We start from the raw sequence: 20,610 nt of genomic DNA, 5'->3' as shown, positions 1-20,610 counted from the left end.
TTGTTGCAACCAAATGATCAAAGAAAATTCATTATATAGAGAGAGACCCCATATTCCCATCTATAAATGTAAGGGAGGACTACTTAAATCAAAAGTACAGTGGAGAGGGATATCAGAAAGATGGTGAAACAGGAGGTTCCAGCCCTCATTCCTCCACAGAAACACTGATTAGAATCCTTTAAGAAGTCACAGTACCACAGGCGAGCACAAAGCTGAAAACAGATACAATGAAACTGATAAGAAGTGCAATTTCACTTTACCTTCATCAGTACCTCCCCCAAGCTGGGTCAACTCAATGCTAGAAAAGAACGTCCAGGTGTGATTACTCCATCATAGGGAAGAGAACGATGAGGCATCCATCCAGTGAACCCCAGGGCTGATTCAGGAAATGTTTTCTATCCTATCTCACTTGGAGGGCTGATAAGACTGGAACAGTCTGGATGTCTGGGACCTCTGAGAATAAAAGAGGGTGGGAGTAGTGATTTGCTATGGCCAGCATGGCTTAGCACAATCTAAAAAAGGTGCACAACTTGAGACTGTTCCTTCAAGGGGAAGGGAGAGGAGTGGAGCTTTATCTGGTGTTCTGGCTTTTCGGAGGACTACCCAAAGGATTGGTATCTGCCTACCCTGGCTCAGGTTGTTGAGGGGGAACTCACAAACGTTGGATGCCACTGAGAAAAGTGAGGATGATCCCAGCTTGCTCCTGTTGAATCCGAAAAATTGCAATGTACAGACAGACAACAAATAGAGCAAGAGATTCTCAGCTCCTGAAAAAGAAATTGACAAGCTTTTCTAGTTGTGAAATTATACACACAAGCCCAGAGAAGTTGCATACACCAAAAGAAAAAAGCTTCAGAGGCCCCCAGAAGTCTCTGGCCAAGATAACCGCTAATGTTTTGCCCTATGTAAATCTGCTCCATAAAGACTGAGAGAGATGGCTATTTTTTTTTCTAATTTATAGATCCCAACACACAGTCATGAAACAAAGAAGCAGGAAAAATGGTTCAAACAATGAACAAAATAAACCTCTGGAACTAATCCTATAGAAATGAAGCAACATCACTTGTCTGAACACAGAATTTTATTAAAAAGTGATAAAGATGCTCCTCCACAAGCTCAAGAAAATGATGCATGAACAAAATGAGACTGTCAACAAAGACAGAACACATTAGAAATAACAACTGAAATGTGGCAGGTTGAAGAACACAATATACCACAAAATTTTTGCTCATTTGATATTAATCAGAAGAACAAAAGGAAAAAATTGAAGAAGAGTGAAGAGACAATAAGGGATTTATAGGACACCAACCAGTGGATCGATAAATACATTACAGAAAAAGAGGGAGGTGGGTAGGAAGCTTATTTGAAGAAATAATGGAAAATACTTCCCATATCTGGGGAGAAAAGTGACACCCAGATTCTAGAAGGCCAATACACAAACTAGCTATGATGAACAAAAGAAATATACAGTGAGCTATATTATAATCAAATTGTGAAAATCAAAGACAAGAGAGAATTTGGATAGCCACAAGACAAAAGCGACTTGTCACATTCAACAGAAGCATCGTTAAGACTAACAACAGATTACTAAGAATAAATATTGCGGGCCAGAAAGCAGTGGGGTGAAATAATTCAAAATGAAGAAAGAAAGAGAGAGAGAAAGAGAGAGAGAGAAAGAAAAAAACCTGCCAACCAAGAATATTATATCTGGCAAAACAATTCTTCAAAAATAATGGACAAATAAATATTTTCTCAGATAAACAAATGCTAAGGGAGTTCATCATCATTAGACATATCTTAAAGGAAATGCTAAAAGGACTCCATAAAGTTGAAACAATAGGACACTGAACAGCAATACAAAAGCATTTGTAAGTATAAAGCTAGCTGATACAGGTAAATATATAGACAAAATCAGAATACTTTAATGATGTAGAGGTGGTACGTAAACCACTATTACTTCTAGTACAGAAGTTAACAGACAAAACTGACAAACCTTTACCTAGACTAAGAAAGAAAGAAGACTCCGAAGAATAAAATCAGAAATCAGGAGGAGACATTACAACTGATACCAGAGAAATACAAAAAAGGAAGAGACTACTATGAACCATTACACACCAATGGAATAGATAAACTAGAAGAAATACATTTCTAGAAACACACAGTCTGTTAATACTGAATCATAAAGAAACAGAAAATCTGACAAACCAAACAATAAGGTTGTCAAATCAGTAATAACTCCCAACAAAAAACAAAACAAAACAAAAATCCCAAACCAGATGGTTTCACTGATGAATTCTACAAACATTTAAGGACTGGCAACTCTTTCAAACTTTTGTAAATCAATAAATGTGATTCACCACATTAACTGAATTAAAAGTAAAAATCATATGATTATCTCAATAGAAGAAGAAAAAGCATTTGATAAAATCCAAAATTCTTTCATGATAAAAACACTTCCATATCCCTTTACTTAACATAGTAAAGGTCATATATGATAAGACCACAGCTAATATCATACTCAAAGGTGAAAGAGTAGAAGTGTTTCCTCTAAGATCAGAAATACGATTGTGCTCACTTTTACAACTCCTACTGAACACAATGATGGAAATCCTAGCAAGAACAATCACACACAAAAAATAAAAGGTATCCAAATAAAAGTAAAATGTAAAAAAATCTGTTTGTAGATGCAATGATCTTATATATTAACAACCCCTAAAGATTCAACCAGAAATTGACAGAAATATTCAATGAATTTAGTAAGGTTGCAGAATACAAAATCAACATACAAAAAACATGTGTTTCTACATATTATCAACAAACTTTATGAAAAACAAACAAAAAATTAATCCCAATTTAAATAGCAACAAAAACAATAGAATACTTGGGACTAAATTTACCCAAAGAAGTAAAAGCTCTGTACACTGTTTCCTTGTAAGACACTGATGAAGTAGAGAAGATATGAATATGACTGGGACATTGTGCTGTACACCAGAAATTGATACACTGTAATTCACTACACTTCAAAAAAAAAGAAGGCATGAATAAATGGGAAGATATACAGTGTTCACAGATCAGCAATGTTAATATGTTCTTATTACACAAACTCATCTATAGATTCAATGTGATTTTGGTCAAAATTCTAATAACATTATTTACAGAAATTTAAAAAATCCTAAAATTAAAATGGAAAGACAAAAAGACCCAAATACACAAAGAAGTCCTGATAACAAAGAAAAAAGCTGGACACATTAAATTTTCTGATTTCAAATTATATTACAAAGCTAAAAAAAATCATACTGGTGTAAAAACAGACATATAGACCAATGAATGGAATTGCGAGCCAAGAAGTAAACCCATACATATACTATGAACTATTATTTGACAAGAGTCAAGAAAACACATTATGGAAAGGATACTCTCTTCAATAAGTGGTGTTGGGAAAACTGGATATTCACATGCAAGAGAATAAAATATAATACCTATCTTATACTTCTCACAAAAGTTAACTCTAAATTGATTAAAGACTTAAATATAAGACATTAAACTATAAAACTCCTAGAAGAAAACTTAGGGAAAACATTTCTTGACACTGGTCTTGGCAATGGATTTTTTTAATACAACACCAAAAGCACAAGAAATAAAAGCAAAAATAAATAAGGAGACTACATCAAACAAGGTTTACTGCATAGCAAAACAAAATGATCAACAAAATGAAATGGCAACCTACAAAGTGAGAGAAAATATTTACAAATCATATATCTGATAAGAGGTTAAAACCTAAAATACATTTTTAAAAATTCATACAACTTAACAGGATAAAAATAATCCAATTGAAAATGGGCAGAGGACACAGAAATGTCTTGTATTTATCTATGCTAACAATAAAACATCAGAAAAGGGAAGTAAAAAAAAAATCCCCAAAATTAATAAAATGCTTAGGAATAAACCTAACCAAGGAGGTGAAAGACTTACACATGGAGAACTATAAAACATTGATAAAGGAAATTAAAGATGATCTAAAGAAATGGAAAGAAATCCTATGTTCTTGGATTTGGAGAATTAATACTGCTGAGATGACCATAGTACCCAAAGCAATCTACAAATTAAATGTAATCCCTATCAAATAACCCAGGACATTTTTCACAGAACGAGAGCAAATAATCCTAAAATTTACATGGAATCACAAGACCCAGAATTGCCAAAGTAATACCGAAGAAAAAGAATGAAGCTAGAGGAATATCCCTTCCAGACTTCAGACAATACTAGAGAGCTACAGTAATCAAAACCGCATGGCACTGGCACATAAACAGACATACAGATCAATTGATCGGAATAGAGAGCCCAGAAATACACCCACACACCTATGGTCAACTAATCTTTGACAAAGGAGGCAAGAATACAATGGAAGTAAGACAGCCTCTTTGGCAAGCAGTGTTGGGAAAGCTGGACAGCTGCATGTAAGTCAATGAAGTTAGAACACTCCCTTACACCATATACAGAAATAAACTCAAAATGGCTTAAAAACATAAGACAAGACACTATAAACCTACTAGAAGAAAACATAGGCAAAGTACCCTTTGACATAAATCTCAGCAACATTCTCCTAGGGCAGTCTACCCAGACAATAGAAACAAAAACAAAAATAAACAAATGGGACCTGGTTAAACTTGTAAGCCTTATAGCAAAGGAAACTATAAACATACTACATAAACATATAAACTACAAACAAAAAGACAACCTATGGAATGGGAGAAAATATTTGCAAATGATGCTACTAACAAAGGCTTACTTTCTAGAATATACAAGCAGCTCATACAGCCCAATAACAATAACAAAAAAAACCCAATCAAAAAATGCACAAAAGACCTAAACAAACATCTCTCCAATGAAAACATACATTTGGCCAACAGACACATGAAAAAATGCTCAATATCACTAATTATCAGAGAAATGCAAATCATGACTACAAGGAATTATCAACTTATACCACTCAGAATAGCCATCACTGAAAAGTTCACAAATGATAAATGCTGGAGAGGGTGTGGAGAAAAGGTAACCCTCCTAAAATATTGGTGGGAACATAGTTTGGTGCAGCCATTATGGAAAACAATAAGGAGATTCCTTTAAAAACAAAAAGTAGTCTTACCATATGATCCAGCAATCCCACTCCTGGGCATATATCCAGAGGGAACTCTAATTCAAAAAGATACATGCACACCAATGTTCATAGCAGCACTATTTACAATAGCCAAGACATGGAAACAGCCTAAATGTCCATCAAGAGATGACTGGATAAAGAAGCTGTGATCACACACACACACACACACACACACACACACACACATACACACACACAATGGAATACTACCCAGCCATTAAAAAGAATAAAATAATGCCACTGGCAGCAACGTTGAAGGACCTGGAGACTGTCATACTAAGTGTGATAAGCCAGAAAGAGAAAGAAAAATACCACACAATATCACTTATCTGTGGAATCTAAAACAAATGGCACAAAAGAACTTATTTACAAAACAGAAACAGACTCAGGCAGCAAAAAACCTTACAGTTACCAGAGGGTAAAGGCGAGGGTGGACGGATACATTGGGAGTTCAGGATTTGCAGACAGAAACTACTATATGTAAAATAGTATATGTATACCTGAACCACTGTGCTGTACACTACAAATTAACACAACATTGTAAACTGACTATATTTCAATTTTTAAAAAATGGGCAGAGGGACTGAATAGACATTTTTTTCAAAGACACAGATGGCTTATGGGTACACAAAAAGTTTCTCAAAATCAATAATCACTAGAGAAGTGCAAATCAAAAATATAAGACATCACCTCAGACCTTTTAGAATAGCTATTATCAAAAAGTCTAAAGGTAACAGTGTTGGCTGGGTTCTGAAGAAAAGGGAACACTTGTCCACTGTTGGTATGAACGTGAACTGGTACAGCCACTATGTAAAACAGCATGCAGGTTCCTACACATATTAAAAATAGAACTAACATATTATCCAGCAATCCAACTGCTGGCTATGTATCTGAAGAAAATGAAAGCAGGATATAAAAGAGATTTCTGTGCTGCCATGTTAATTGCAGCAGTATTCACAATATCCAAGATGTGGACACAACCTACGTGTCCATAACATAATGGAAGAAATTTTCACATACTGAAGTATGGGGAAGTCATTCTGGCTCATACATAATTTGGCTTGAATTTTATAATATCGAGAATAGCTTTTTGTGGTCTTAAACATACGATGTACATACGCTTTAACCATTAAACAATATAATGCATTTAAACATTAAAATGCAGTAACTGTAGTTAAGGATTTCAAAATGGGACTGGGTGGCTATTGTGGATGTAGTTTTAGACACACTCCTTATTACTGAGAACTGAATTTTCTGAAGTTTATCACAGCACCAGCCATTCTGAACACAGTAACTGCTAGCAGCTGTCAGTTAGAACCTTATGGTCTCAAGGTCTCTTCAACCATTTCAGACCCAAACCAGTCCTTCCTTAACAAGTACCCTTACTTCCTGCCATCTTCAGTTATAATTCTTAACAAACCTCTTATGTAATTTATGGGTTTTGCCTTTATAAACCTTCCCCATTTTGAAGCCTGACAGAACACAATTCAAGTGCTTCTTGAATCTGTGTCTCCCAGGCTATAGTCTCAGTTCGGTCAAATAAAATTATTTTATATTCCTATTATTATTCCTATTATCCACTGATAAACAGATGTATATTTGTCACTTACATACAGTTGATTCTTGAACAATACGGGAGTTGGGGCACTGACCCCCCGCACAGTCAAAAATCCATGTATAACTTTACAGTCAGTCCTCTACATCCACATTCTTGCATCCAAGGATTCAACTAACCATAAAACATGTAGTAATGTAGTATATATTTATTTTAAAAATCTGAATATAATTGGACCTGCACAGTTCAAACCCATGTTGTTCAAGGGTCAACCACATACACATACCCAATGAAATATCATTCAGCATTCAGAAAGGAGGAAATGCTTGCATTTGCAAAAACATGGATGGAACTTCAGGGCATTATGCTAAGTGAAATAAGTTAAACATAAAAAGACAAATACCCTATGACCTCACTTATATGTGGAACCTAAAAAAAGCAAACTCATAGAAACAAAGAATAGAAGGGTGGTTACCAGGAGCTGGGGAGTGTGGGAAATGGGGACATACCAGTCAAATGAGTATAAACTTCCAGTTAGAAGAAGTAGTTCTGGGGAGCTAATGCACAGGATTGTGATTACAGAAAACATTACTGTGTCATATACCTACAAGTTGCTAAAGAAGTTGATCTCGAATGTTTTCAAAAGAAATAATAATTATGTGACCTGATGGAGTGGTTAGATAGTACTATGGTAGTAAATATATTGTAGAATATAAACATAAATCAACATATATATTTTAAACTTACAAAATGTTATAATCAATTATAATTCAATAAAGCTGAGGGAAAAAAGTGAGTATAGAGCACATCCTTTCAAGAAAGTGTATTTTTAAAAATTTGGATATAGAGGTGTAGTTACAGCTACATTGTATGGAAAATGTGTGCTCCAGCAGAAAACTATACATTCTCCATAGTTCACCCTTGTGCTTTATCTGACGGAATTTTCTTGGAACTCTATGCAACAACTTATAAATTATCAGTAACTGACAGCAATGCAAAATAATTCTTGTCTATTGACATACAAACTCAGTTCTGTCCAGCAGAAGTTCAGTTGACTTTCCTAAGCTAGTTTTGTCTTCATTTGCACATTCACATCAACATTCCTTTACTGTAAGTAAGTTTGCACTTTTTTACCCTTCTCCTTTGAATTGATAGTAACACCTTATTACAACTGGTTGTAATTGATTTTTCTCATTAATAAATTAAATAATATCTTTAACTTGTGCTCATTTAAAAAAGTATAAGAAGAAATAAAAACGATCAATCATATATACACATGTAGGAAAAGATGCTCAACATCTCTAATCATTATGTTCTGCATTGGTCTCAGACTATCAATAACCAATGGTGTGGTTTGACCAGACCTGGTGATGCTTATTAGGAATGCAAAAAGCCCTTTAGCAGTAACCATCAGGAAACTTTAGAAAATAGAGTTTATAACTCAGGAGACTTGGAAATTGCCAGCATATCTGAGGACACACCGTAAGGCTGTGAGTGGAGAGAGAGACTACTCATACACGGGCCTGGGGTTCTGTTCTCACTGGGGGGAATGGCTGGGGCCTAGGGTTTTGAGGGCTCACTATTGGTGAATTTAAAACATAAGAGTGGCAATTTAAAGAACAAGAGAAATAAAATAAATAGGCCAAATGGTCAGTAATTGAAATAACCAAGGATAAAGGAGCCTCAATGGTGGAAGCTCTTTATCTAGTTCTGCAGCTAGCATGTGTTTATTTGAGATAGCAATTTTTGAGGGAGATGCCTCTTTAAAATGGATGCCTTGGCAATCAAAGATTAAATTAGGCATCTGCATTACAAAAAAGAAAAAACAATATAACTGTCTGGGTTTACAGTACACATTAGAAAATGCAAATCAAAAGCAAAGTGGTATCATGTCACATCTATTAGAATGGCCATTATCATGGCAAAAAAGGAAAGAAATGGAGGAACAGAGGGAGGGAAGAGGGAGGAAGGAAGAAAGAAAGGAAGAAAATAACAAATACTGGTGAGGGAGTGGAGAAATAGAACCCTTGTATATAGTTAGTGGAATGTCAAACTGTTAACTATGAAAACCAGTATGGAAGTTCCTCAAAAAATAAAAAGAATATACCATATTATCCAGCAATCTCACTTTTGGGCAATCTCAATTTTTATTCAAAATGGCTGAATCATGATCTCAAAGAGATATCTGAAGTCCCATGTTGACAATAGCCAAGAGATGGAAACAACCTAGATGTCCACCAACTATTTATGATGAAAAGAAAATGTGTCAACTTCTGGTGTACAGCATAATGTCTCAGTTATGCATATATATATATATATTCATTTTCATATTCTTTTCCATTAAAGATTACTACAAGACCAGAAATTGACACATGGTAACTGACTACACTTCAATAAAATAAATAAAGAAAAGAAAAGAAAAGAAAATGTGGGAGGAGATTGATGAAGATGGCAGAGCAGAAAAACCACGAGTTCACCTTCTCCCACAGGCACACCAAAATTACAGCAACTTATAGAACAATCATGAATGGAAAAAGACCAGAATCTACCAGAAAAGACCTACAACTAAAGATATAAAGAAGGAACCACAAAGAGGCAAGTATGAAGGGCAGAGTCACAATATACTTAAGTCCCATGCCCACAGGTGGGGAACACACAAATGGAAGAATAATTACAATTGCATGGCTCAGAGTCAGATAACTTGAATATAATGGTCTGATAATGCTAAAAGTTTTGCCACCCAAAGTTAAAGAGGCTTTACTATAAAACTATTTCCTATTAATGAATGTTAAGAATATAGGTACATAAGAGAGGATATATCCAGACAGTAATCAAATGCAATCTCATGGTATCAGTTGCATGAATAAATTATATTTATGTTAGAATTTTTCTGAACCCTCAAATCATGGAACCTCTGTGCTTTACTAGATGATGTACAATATGACTTAAAATGTCAAGCTAGATAAAGCTGTTAAAAAAGAAGAAAATGTGATAAATGCATACACTGAAATATTATTCAGCTATAAAAATGAAAGAAATCTGGTCATACGCTACAGCACGGATGAACCTTGAGAACCGTGTGCTAAGTGAAAAAAAACATGATCACAGAAGAACAAATGTTGCATGATTTCACTTACATATGAGTTATCTACAGCAGTCAAACTGATAGAAACAGAAAATAGAATGCTAGTTTCCAGGGTCTGAGGAAGAGGAAATGGATATGTCACCAGTCACCCCTGGCCTTGAGCACCTCAGGCAAAGAATGAGATCTAGAAACCTCACTGTGATCCTAGGGAACTCATTTGGAAATACCCAGTGTTAGTGATGGTGGTGGTTTTCAGTTGTTTTTTCAAGGTTTGGAGGGTTCCAGGTAGAGATACATTTTCAAAAAACAGCTCAAACCAGCTTGGGCCCAACCACAAGACTAGAGCCTGAGCAGACAAACCAAAAATCGTGCAGAAGTTACCTTTGCTTCATTTGAATGTTAAATTCTCCTCCCCAGGCAGAGCTCAAGCCCCGCTAACATACTATGTGATGTGTGAAGAAATATGCCCCCAAACCGCAATAAAACTACTAATCTTTCCATGTTGAAGCAGCCACGGCTTTGAGAAATGACTCCCCGTGGTCTCCTTATTTGCTGCAAATTAAAACTTCACTTTAACAATTACTCTTGGTGTTGTTCCTGATTAAAAACTCATCAAGAAGTGAATGCCTTTTGGTTCCCTAACAGAGATTCCCAGTTCAGTGGATGTAGAGTACCAGTCATGCAAGATGAAAAGTCCTAGAGGCCTGCTGTCCAACACTGTGATTACAGTTAACAATACTCAATACTATACTGTTCACTTAATAATTTGTTAGGAGGGTAGACCTCATGTTATATGTATTTTTTTACTATAAATTTTCAAAAAGTGCTGGGAAGAAATGGTAAAAGTTAGAATAAAAGAAACACGTGTAGTTTGTGTCTTCTATCCCAGGCTCTTAAATTCCAGGGCTTGAAGTGTTAAAACAACTTTTATTTTCACTGGATTGGTAGAGGGTGTCTTAGAAGGCCTTTGGTATTTCTTTATGTATTTGTGATACATACAATCTGATTTTGTCTTTCCTTTCACTTAATATGGAAGAATTTAAAAACAGGGTAGGTTGTAATATGAGCTGAAAATCAGAGTCATTGTGACAAACACTTTACAAGTTATTACACCTGGCAATGGGAGGTAAATAATTACCACACATTTATTACCAAAATTCAATAAAGATGGGGCAAAGATGGCAAACTGAAGAGAGCCAAATTCTACCTAGAGAAAACAGGGTAAGCAGGTGTTGACAATGTTCAAATCTAGTTAAATAAAACATTTTATAACTTGGCATTTTGCAGAATTATGACATAGCAAATTTTTATTCAAAATATATAAATCAGTCCAGTGACTTCTGAGTTAACAGGAAACAATGAATGCTGGTATTTTTTAAATAGTGCTGTCTTTACAGAGAAATCTCTATTGGTGATAATTACATTAAGATATACCTAAATAATTAAAACCACAAATGGCATTAGTATTTGTAGGCCTGAGCCCTGGAAGTAACTCTGAGACATGTCTGTGAGACGGAACATATAAATATAGCCCAATTAAATGAAGGCACATGTCACTTGTTTCATGCTTTGTAAGGGTGTGTCATTCCTACCATGTCCACTGAACAAGTATTCCCTGGTGAAATGCTCTGGAATATATAATTCTCATTTATACTGTAAAAAAAATTGTTCTCTACTCACTCAGGAAGTGACTCAAAAGTATTCCTTGTGATTTCTGATGGGAAAACAACGTTCAGGAGACAGTAGGAGCAAATGACCTTCATACCCACACTGCGCACTATCATGGGGTACACACACAACAAGCACAAACACACAAAAGCCCCCGTGGTTCTCTCTTCTTCACACCCTCCCTCCTCCATACCCATATGGAAGATGTGGCTGCCCCTGAAATGTTCTGAGGACATCACTGGAGGAGAGAGCAGTCTGTTAAGGTCAGAGTTACAGAGTACAGAATCACCCACCATTGGTTTTTCTCAACTCCTTCACGAGACAGCAGGCTTCTTCTTGAATACGGTCCTCAATGCTCTTCTTCCCCATCCCGAAATTCCGCAGGGTCATGAGGGAGAAGTGACGGATCTCCTTCCATCTCTTTCCATTGCTGAAGAGGATTCCTACCAGGAAAGGAAACAGAGACTAGGAGGGAGGTCCTAGGGAAGCAAGAGTGAGCTGACACTTGGCAGGAGAGGCTCTTCAAATTCCTGTTTTCCACCCTCCCCACCTCCATTACCAGTGCTGAACCTGAACACAAACACACTTACCAAGTCCTTTATTAATTCTTTCAATCACTGGGAAACTGCCTCTTCCAGAAAACTCCTCTCCCAGATCAATCAGAGCTTCCTTCACTGCTTCATATCCATACACCGTGGGCTTCATGCCAAAATACACAGTGAACACAGGGCCATAGACTTTTGAGAGCTAGGAATGAAGATGCATGGAAGAAGAAAAGTCAATATTCGATAATATACTGTGCCTGACGTGGAATGTATTATCATCCTACTTCTGTGGTTTTATTCTACCACAGACAACCTAAAATATTTCTGAACTTAATACATAAGTATGATGGTGATTGTTAGAGAGCCCACTTGCGATGTCCCAGGCAATGGCCAGAGTGATTAGTACACAGATTACAATCGATCCTTATATTAGCACCTTTAGCAGGTTTACTTGTCCCACTTATAAATAAACTGAGGTCAGGGAATTCCAATTCACTTCCAGCGTTCCATGGCTACTATATAGAGGATTCAAATTTGAAACTCTTATTCAACCTCTAATCCTTGATCAATACATCAATCCTCAAGGCCCAACTTTGGATTAACACCCAAATGACTTCTTCAGAATCACCTGTAGCAGTGATGAGAATTCTGATTCCCTCGCCCTATGATGTATACTATAATTCTGTGTTTAAAAAAATAAATTCAGATAATTCTAATGCCCAGCCTAGTCTGAGATCCGCTGGTATTTCTAACACAGAAAGAGATCAAGCATCATAGAGGCCGTGCAGGACATGTAGCGTCTCATGGAACAACAGTATCTTCCATCCTGTAGCCTTCATAGGGTACAAATGGCAGCTTCATGCAGAGTCCATGTGAACGCTTTTACCACCAGTTGGGCCCTGACTGATTGCTCCTCTCTTCCATTCACTCATGCTGGTCCTGATCCCAGGCTGTTTCCTTAACGTGGGGCACAATTTGCCTCTTCAGAAAAGTTCTACTTTCATGGCCATCTGAACAAAACATACAGTTTATACAGTAGATAATATCTAAAAGGAGATCTCTAATCACAAAACACTTCACTTACCAACTACCTTCAACCCCAAATCACAGCAAGTGGCTGTGGAACAAAGAAAAGAAGCAACATTCACCGCTTTTGCCACTTTTATTATTTTGAGGAAGATGTGCCCCCTCGTCCTTGAATCCAGAAACCTGGAGAGCTCAAGATTCCATCCTCCCCCCACATCTCAATCAACACAAGTGCCTGACAGCATGCCAAAGCACTGTATAAAGCAGCAGGGGTAAAGACAAGGTCAAATCCTGTACCAGGAGTGAGAATACTATAATGCAAGGTTATCACATGGGGCTATAAAAGAAAAAATATAACAGTAACAAAAGACCCAAGAGAGTAGGAATACGCATATGCGAAGTTACACAAAGATTTGGCCAGCAAAAGGGGAAAATCACAACTCACACAAATATTAACACACGTGTCAATGATTTCCTTTAACTCATAAATGAGGGAACTAGTGGGATTTACAACCAGTTCAAAGAATCAAAACATATGCCATCGGGCTTCCGGGCAAGATGGCGGAGTAGAAGGACGCTTGTAAGTCACCCTCTCCCACAAATACACCAAGACCCACATCTACAGACCCACTCAGCCAACCAGAGCACCTGCGGAACTCCAACAGATCATCGCCCTCTTCAAAAGATAAAGACGCCAAAAATCTGGTAGGAGAAAAGGAAAAAAGAAAGAACAAAAGGCAAAGCAGTGCAGGACGGGTCCCGCGGGGAGGGAGAGGCAGAGGAGGACTGGCGCTCGCTCGCTGGGTCTCCCCTCTCCAACTGAGAGGCCAGCGGGACGGAGGGGGAGCCTCCGAGGCTCGGATCTGTACAGAGCAGCCCTTGTCTGACAAAACTAAGTTAAACGGGCTCAGAGCGTCCCCCAGACACCCAGCCTGAGACGCGGGCCGGCAGCGGCGGGCAGGGCCAGGCTGCACAAGCCGGGCGGAGGACTGCGGCGGCTGCACGGAGGCAGCCCCGGGGGACTGCAAGGGGCTGGGCACCGAGGCTGTGGGTGTACAGGACAGAACAACCTGGGCCCTCCATAAAACAGCAAGGTTGATGTGCTCTCGGGGGGAGGGTGCATACCCCCATCTCTGAAAACCCGCAGAAACTTTTCAGGGGAAGAGGGGCAGGGCCCAGGCAGAGCCGCCATATTCTCCGGCGCTGAGCACCCAGGCGGGGGCAGAGGCAAAACCTGCGTCCGCACAGAAGGGCTTAGCAGCCTCAAGGGCCAGACTGAGACGAGCCTACAGCCCGGGGCAGATAGGATCCTTCCAGCCTGGTTCCTCAGAGAACTTGCTCCACAAAGACAGACAGGCAGCTGGGTCTTGGCTCGGAGCAGGGACGAGGCTGCCCCTCCGTCTTCCCCGGGCCCACCCGCGGAGCGCGACGAGGGCGAAGCGCCGACCAGGGCGGACCGCCGGCCAGGGCAGAGCGCCGGCGCAGAGTGCGCAGCCGCACAGAGCAGCGGAGCTACCGGCGGCGCAGGCGGGGGAGAGCAGCCCCCCCGCCTGTTGGGCAGGAACACAAACCCTGACCGAGGTGCTGGGAGGGGGCACGACCCGCCCTCCTGCCTGGCCAGTCTGCAACATCTGACTGCAGTATCTGGAGGGGCAGTGACCCACCCGCCCGCAGCAGAGGAGAGCTGCATGTGACCCCGTGTTAGGAGGAGGCGCGATCTGCTTGCCGACAGGTGCTGGGAGCACCACAGAAGAGGGCGCCAAAGGAGGACCTCTGAAAACAAGCTGAGCTTCCAAAACAGGACGAAGACAGAAGGACATCACATTAAAAGCACACAGACTCCAGGAGAACACCGACAACCCCCTTTTTTTTTTTGTTTGTTTTGTTTTTTGTTTTTTTTGTTTTTGTTTTTGTTTTTTAATGTGTCCTTTTTACCTGTTCTATTTTCAATTACTCTCTTAATTTTTACTTCTTAATTCATTTCTATTTCTCTTGGGTTTTGATGTCCTGTTATTGATTAGACACAGGCTTCAAACACATATTCATCTCCCCACCCCCTTTTTTTTTTTAAAGGTTTTAAAAGGACGTCTCCACCCGATTAATACTCTGCTTCAACCCGCTTTTCTATTATTCATTATACATTGTTATCAAACCCTCTTTCTCCCTTCTTTTAAAAATCTTTCTCTCTCTCTCTCTCTTATTTTTTTCTCTTTTTTTTCTTTTTTCTTTTTTTTCCTAAGTTCTATTCCTAAATAGGCATTAGATAGATAAAATCCTTAAGATCCAAAATAGACAACTGATACTCCATAAACCACAGTGCCAGAGAGGTATGAGCAAGATGAAGAAGCAGAGAAATCTTTCCCAATTAAAAGAACAAGAGGAATCCCCTAAAAGAAAGCTCAATGAAATAGACATCGATAGCCTACAAGATGAAGATTTCAAAAAAGGAGTGATCAAATTGCTGAAAGAATTAAAAGAGATAATGCTTAGAGAAATAAAATATGTCAAAAATGAAATTGAAGCTATAAAGAAGGGCCAAGCAAAATGGGTAAACTCATTGACAGAGATGAGGAATGATCTAACAGCTGTGCAAAGCCGACTAGTTAATGCAGAGGAACGAATTAGTGATCTAGAAGACAGGGCAACAGAAAGCACCCAATCAGAAGAACTACAAGATAAGCAAATAAAAAATAATGATAATAGCATAAGGGACCTATGGGATAATATAAAGCGTCCCAATCTTCGCATAATAGGGGTCCCAGAAGGGGAAGAAGGATCAAAGGGGATTGAAAAGGTTTTTGAAGAAATCATGACTGAAAACTTCCCAAACTTCAAGAAGGAATCAGATATACAAGTACAGGAAGCTCAGAGGGTCCCAAACAGGAAGAACCCAAATAGACCCACACCAAGACATATCATAATCAAGATGGCCAGAGTCAAGGATAAAGAAATGATTCTAAAGGCAGCAAGAGAAAAGCAAAGAGTGAACTACAAGGGAACCCCCATAAGGCTCTCAGCTGATTTCTCTACACAAACACTACAGGCCAGAAGGGAGTGGCAAGATATATTCAAAGCCGTGAATGAAAAAAAGATGCAGCCTAGGATACTTTATCCAGCAAGGCTATCCTTTAGGATAGAAGGAGAAATAAAGAGTTTCACAGACAAAAAAAAGCTGCAGGAGTTTAGCAACATTAAACCCATGCTGAAAGAAATATTGAAAGGGCTATTCTAAATAGAAAAGCAGCAGGATGCTACACAAATGAGAAACGTACAACTGGAAAGGTGATAACTCATGAATTACAAATAAAGAAAACACGAAATTATAAAAGAAGACATACAAATCACTGAGAGTGGGAGAGGGAGGCAGGGAAATATAGAATTTTTTTTCTTTCTTTTTTAAAATTTTTTTAACACTAGGATGGGTTTGAGATCATGTTATTATCAGTTTATTAAAAACGGGTATAGGTTAATAGATTTACAAAAAAGGGTAACCACAAGTCAAAAATTTACAAGGGAGTCACAAAAATTAAATAAAATCCATGATAATACAAAGGAAAATTACCAAACCACAAAACGAAGAAGAAAGGAACAAAGAGGATATACCAATTCAACGGCAAAGATAAGTTCAAAATGGCAATAAACACACATCTATCATTAATTACTGTAAATGTTAATGGACTAAATGCTCCAGCCAAAAGACATAGAGTGGCAGACTGGATAATAAAGCAAGAACCTTCAATATGCTGCATACAAGAGACCCACTTTAGGGAGAAGGACACATATAGATTGAGAGTGAAAGGATGGAAAAGGATATTCCATGCAAATGGAAAAGCCAAAAAAGCGGGTGTTGCAGTACTGATTTAGGACAAAATAGACTTTAAAACAAAGGCCATAAAGAAAGATAAAGAGGGACATTTTATAATGATTAAAGGAGTGATACAAGATGAAGACATTACACTTGTTAATATATATGCACCCAATATAGGAGCACCTAAGTACATACAAGAATTACTAACAGAGATAAAGGGCGATATTGATGGGAATACAATCATAGTTGGAGATTTTAACACTGCATTATCATCACTAGACAGATCTTCCAGACAGAAAATAAACAAGGCAACAGAGAAATTAAATACTACAATAGAAAAACTAGATTTGGTGGATATTTTCAGAGCATTACACCCCCAAAAAATAGAATATACATTCTTTTCAAGTGCACATGGAACATTTTCCAGGATCGATCATGTACTTGGACACAAAAGAAACCTCAGCAAATTTAAGAAGATAGAAATTATCTCAAGCATCTTTACTGACCACAATGCCATGAAACTGGAAATCAACAACAGAGAAACAAAGGAGAAAAAAAGGAAAGCATGGAGATTAAACAATATGTTATTGAAAAAACAATGGATCAATGAGGAAATCAAAGCTGAAATTAAAAAATACCTTGAGACAAATGATAATGAAAGCACAACCACTCAAAACCTATGGGACACAGCAAAGGCAGTGCTAAGAGGGAAGTTTATAGCGATACAGGCCTTCCTCAAAAAAGAACAATCTCAAATAAACAAGTTAACCCACCACCTGAATCAATTAGAAAAAGAAGAACAAAAAGCCCCAAAAAGCAGCAGAAGGAAGGAAATAACAAAGATCAGAGAGGAATTAAATACAATAGAGATTAACAAGACCATAGAAAAAATCAACCAAACCAAAAGCTGGTTTTTTGAAAAAGTAAATAAAATCGACAAACCTCTGGCCAAACTCACAAAGAAGAAAAAAGAGAGAGCACAAATTAGCAAAATAAGAAAGGAAAATGGAGAAATTACAACAAACAAAATAGAAATACAGAATATCATACCAGAATATTATGAAAAACTCTATGGAACCAAACTGGATAACCTAGAGGAGATGGACAAGTTTCTGGAAACATACTGTCCACCAAAACTGAATCAAGAAGAAACTGAACACTTGAACAATCCGATCACTAGAAAGGAAATAGAAATAGCAATTAAAAACCTCCCTACAAATAAAAGTCCAGGACCGGACGGCTTCACCGGGGAATCCTACCAAACATACAAAGAAGAACTCATACCAGTCCTTCTCAAACTCTTCCAGACGATTGAAAAGGAGGGAACACTCCCAAACTCATTCTATGAAGCCACCATCACCCTGATGCCAAAACCAGGCAAAGACACTACAAAAAAACAGAATTATAGGCCAATATCACTGATGAACATAGACGCCAAAATCCTCACCAAAATTTTAGCAAATAGTATCCAACAACACATAAAAAAGATTATACATCATGACCAAGTGGGGTTCACCCCAGGGACACAAGGCTGGTTCAATATACGCAAATCAATCAATGTAATACATCACATCAACAAGAGAAAGGACAAAAACCACATGATCATCTCAATCGATGCAGAAAAAGCATTTGATAAAATTCAACACCCATTTATGATAAAAACTCTCGCCAAAGTGGGTATAGAGGGAACATATCTCAACATAATAAAAGCTATATATGACAAACCTATAGCCAGCATAGTTCTCAACGGTGAAAAACTCAAAAGCTTCCCACTAAAATCTGGGACAAGACAAGGATGCCCACTATCACCACTCCTATTCAACATAGTCCTGGAAGTCCTAGCCACAGCAATCAGGCAAGAGAAAGAAATAAAAGGGATCCAAATTGGAAAAGAAGAGGTAAAAGTGTCATTATATGCTGACGACATGTTACTATATATAGAAAACCCTAAAAGGTCCACACAAAAGCTACTAGAGCTGATCGAAGAATTCAGCAAGGTAGCAGGTTACAAAATTAATGTTCAAAAATCAGTTGCCTTTCTTTACACTAACGATAAATCAACAGAAAAAGAAAGTAAAGAAACAATCCCCTTTAAAATAGCACCCAAAGTAATAAAATATCTGGGAATAAATCTAACCAAGGAGGTGAAAGAATTATACACAGAAAACTATAAACCATTGATAAAGGAAATTAAAGAAGACTTTAAAAAATGGAAAGATATTTCATGCTCTTGGATTGGAAGAATCAATATTGTTAAAATGGTCACACTGCCCAAGGCAATCTACAGATTTAATGCAATCCCTATCCAATTACCCAGGACATATTTCACAGAACTAGAACAAATCATAATAAAATTTATATGGAACCATCAAAGACCTAGAATTGCCAAAGCATTACTGAAGAGAAAGAATGAGGCTGGAGGAATAACTCTCCCAGACTTCAGACAATACTACAGAGCTACAGTCATCAAGACAGCATGGTATTGGTACCAAAACAGACATATAGACCAATGGAACAGAATAGAGAGCCCAGAAATGAACCCACAAACTTTTGGTCAACTCATCTTTGACAAAGGAGGCAAGAATATACAATGGAATAAAGACAGTCTCTTCAGCAAATGGTGTTGGGAAAACTGGACAGCAGCATGTAAAGCAATGAAGCTACAACACACCCTTACACCATATACAAAAATCAACTCAAAATGGATTAAAGACTTAAACATAAGACAAGATACAATAAACCTCCTAGAGGAAAACATAGGCAAAACATTATCTGACATATATTTCAAAAATTTTCTCCTAGAAGAAATAAAAGCAAGAATAAACAAATGGGACCTAATGAAACTTACAAGCTTCTGCAGAGCAAAGGAAAACAGAAATAAAACAAGAAGAAAACCTACGGAATGGGAGAAAATTTTTGCAAGTGAAACCGACAAAGGCTTGGTCTCCAAAATATATAAGCAGCTTATACGACTCAATAAGAAAAAAATATACAACCCAATCCAAAAATAGGCAGAAGACCTAAACAAGCAACTCTCCAAGGAAGACATACAAATGATCAAAAAGCACATGAAAAAATGTTCAATATCACTAATTATCAGAGAAATGCAAATCAAAACTACAATGAGGTATCACCTCACACCAGTCAGAATGGCCGTCATTCAAAAATCCACAAATGACAAATGCTGGAGAGGCTGTGGAGAAAGGGGAACCCTCCTACACTGCTGGTGGGAATGCAGTTTGGTGCAGCCACTATGGAAAACAGTGTGGAGATTCCTCAAAAGACTAGGAATAGACTTACCATATGACCCAGGAATCCCACTCCTGGGCTTGTACCCAGAAGGAAATCTACTTCAAGATGACACCTGCACTCCAATGTTCATAGCAGCACTATTTACAATAGCCAAAACATGGAAACAACCTAAATGTCCATCAACAGGTGACTGGATAAAGAAGAAGTGGTATATTTATACAATGGAATACTACTCAGCCATAAAAACCGACAACATAATGCCATTTGCAGCAACATGGATGATCCTAGAGAATGTCATTCTAAGTGAAGTAAGCCAGAAAGAGAAAGAAAAATACCATATGAGATCGCTCATATGTGGAATCTAAAAAACAAAAACAAACAAAAACAAAGCATAAATACAGGACAGAAATAGACTCATGGACAGAGAATACAGACTTGTGGTTACCGGGGGGGGGGAGGTTAGAGGGTGGGAAGGGATAGACTGGGGTTTCAAAATTGTAGAATAGATAAACA

At 37.9% G+C, this 20,610-nt stretch overlaps 2 protein-coding genes across 2 annotated transcripts in view; both read right to left on the bottom strand.

Moving 5' to 3' along the window:
* Nucleotides 1-20,610, bottom strand: part of LOC102533247 (cytochrome P450 2C18-like) — a 65,786-nt gene that overhangs the window by 44,284 nt on the left and 892 nt on the right. The window contains exons 2-3 of the mRNA XM_031682404.2: nt 12,057-12,213; nt 11,760-11,909 (exon numbers count right to left, since the gene is read on the bottom strand). Of these exons, the coding sequence (XP_031538264.2) occupies nt 11,760-11,909; nt 12,057-12,213 (307 nt within the window). The remainder of the gene's footprint in view (nt 1-11,759; nt 11,910-12,056; nt 12,214-20,610) is intronic.
* Nucleotides 12,161-20,610, bottom strand: part of LOC140699372 (cytochrome P450 2C28-like) — a 72,531-nt gene continuing 64,081 nt past the window's right edge. The window contains exon 7 of the mRNA XM_072971669.1: nt 12,161-12,203. The gene's annotated coding sequence lies outside the window, so the exon portion shown is untranslated. The remainder of the gene's footprint in view (nt 12,204-20,610) is intronic.

Source organism: Vicugna pacos, chromosome 11, assembly GCF_048564905.1.
Source record: "Vicugna pacos chromosome 11, VicPac4, whole genome shotgun sequence".
Taxonomy (NCBI): domain Eukaryota; kingdom Metazoa; phylum Chordata; class Mammalia; order Artiodactyla; family Camelidae; genus Vicugna; species Vicugna pacos.
This window is presented reverse-complemented; position numbering and strand designations above follow the sequence as displayed.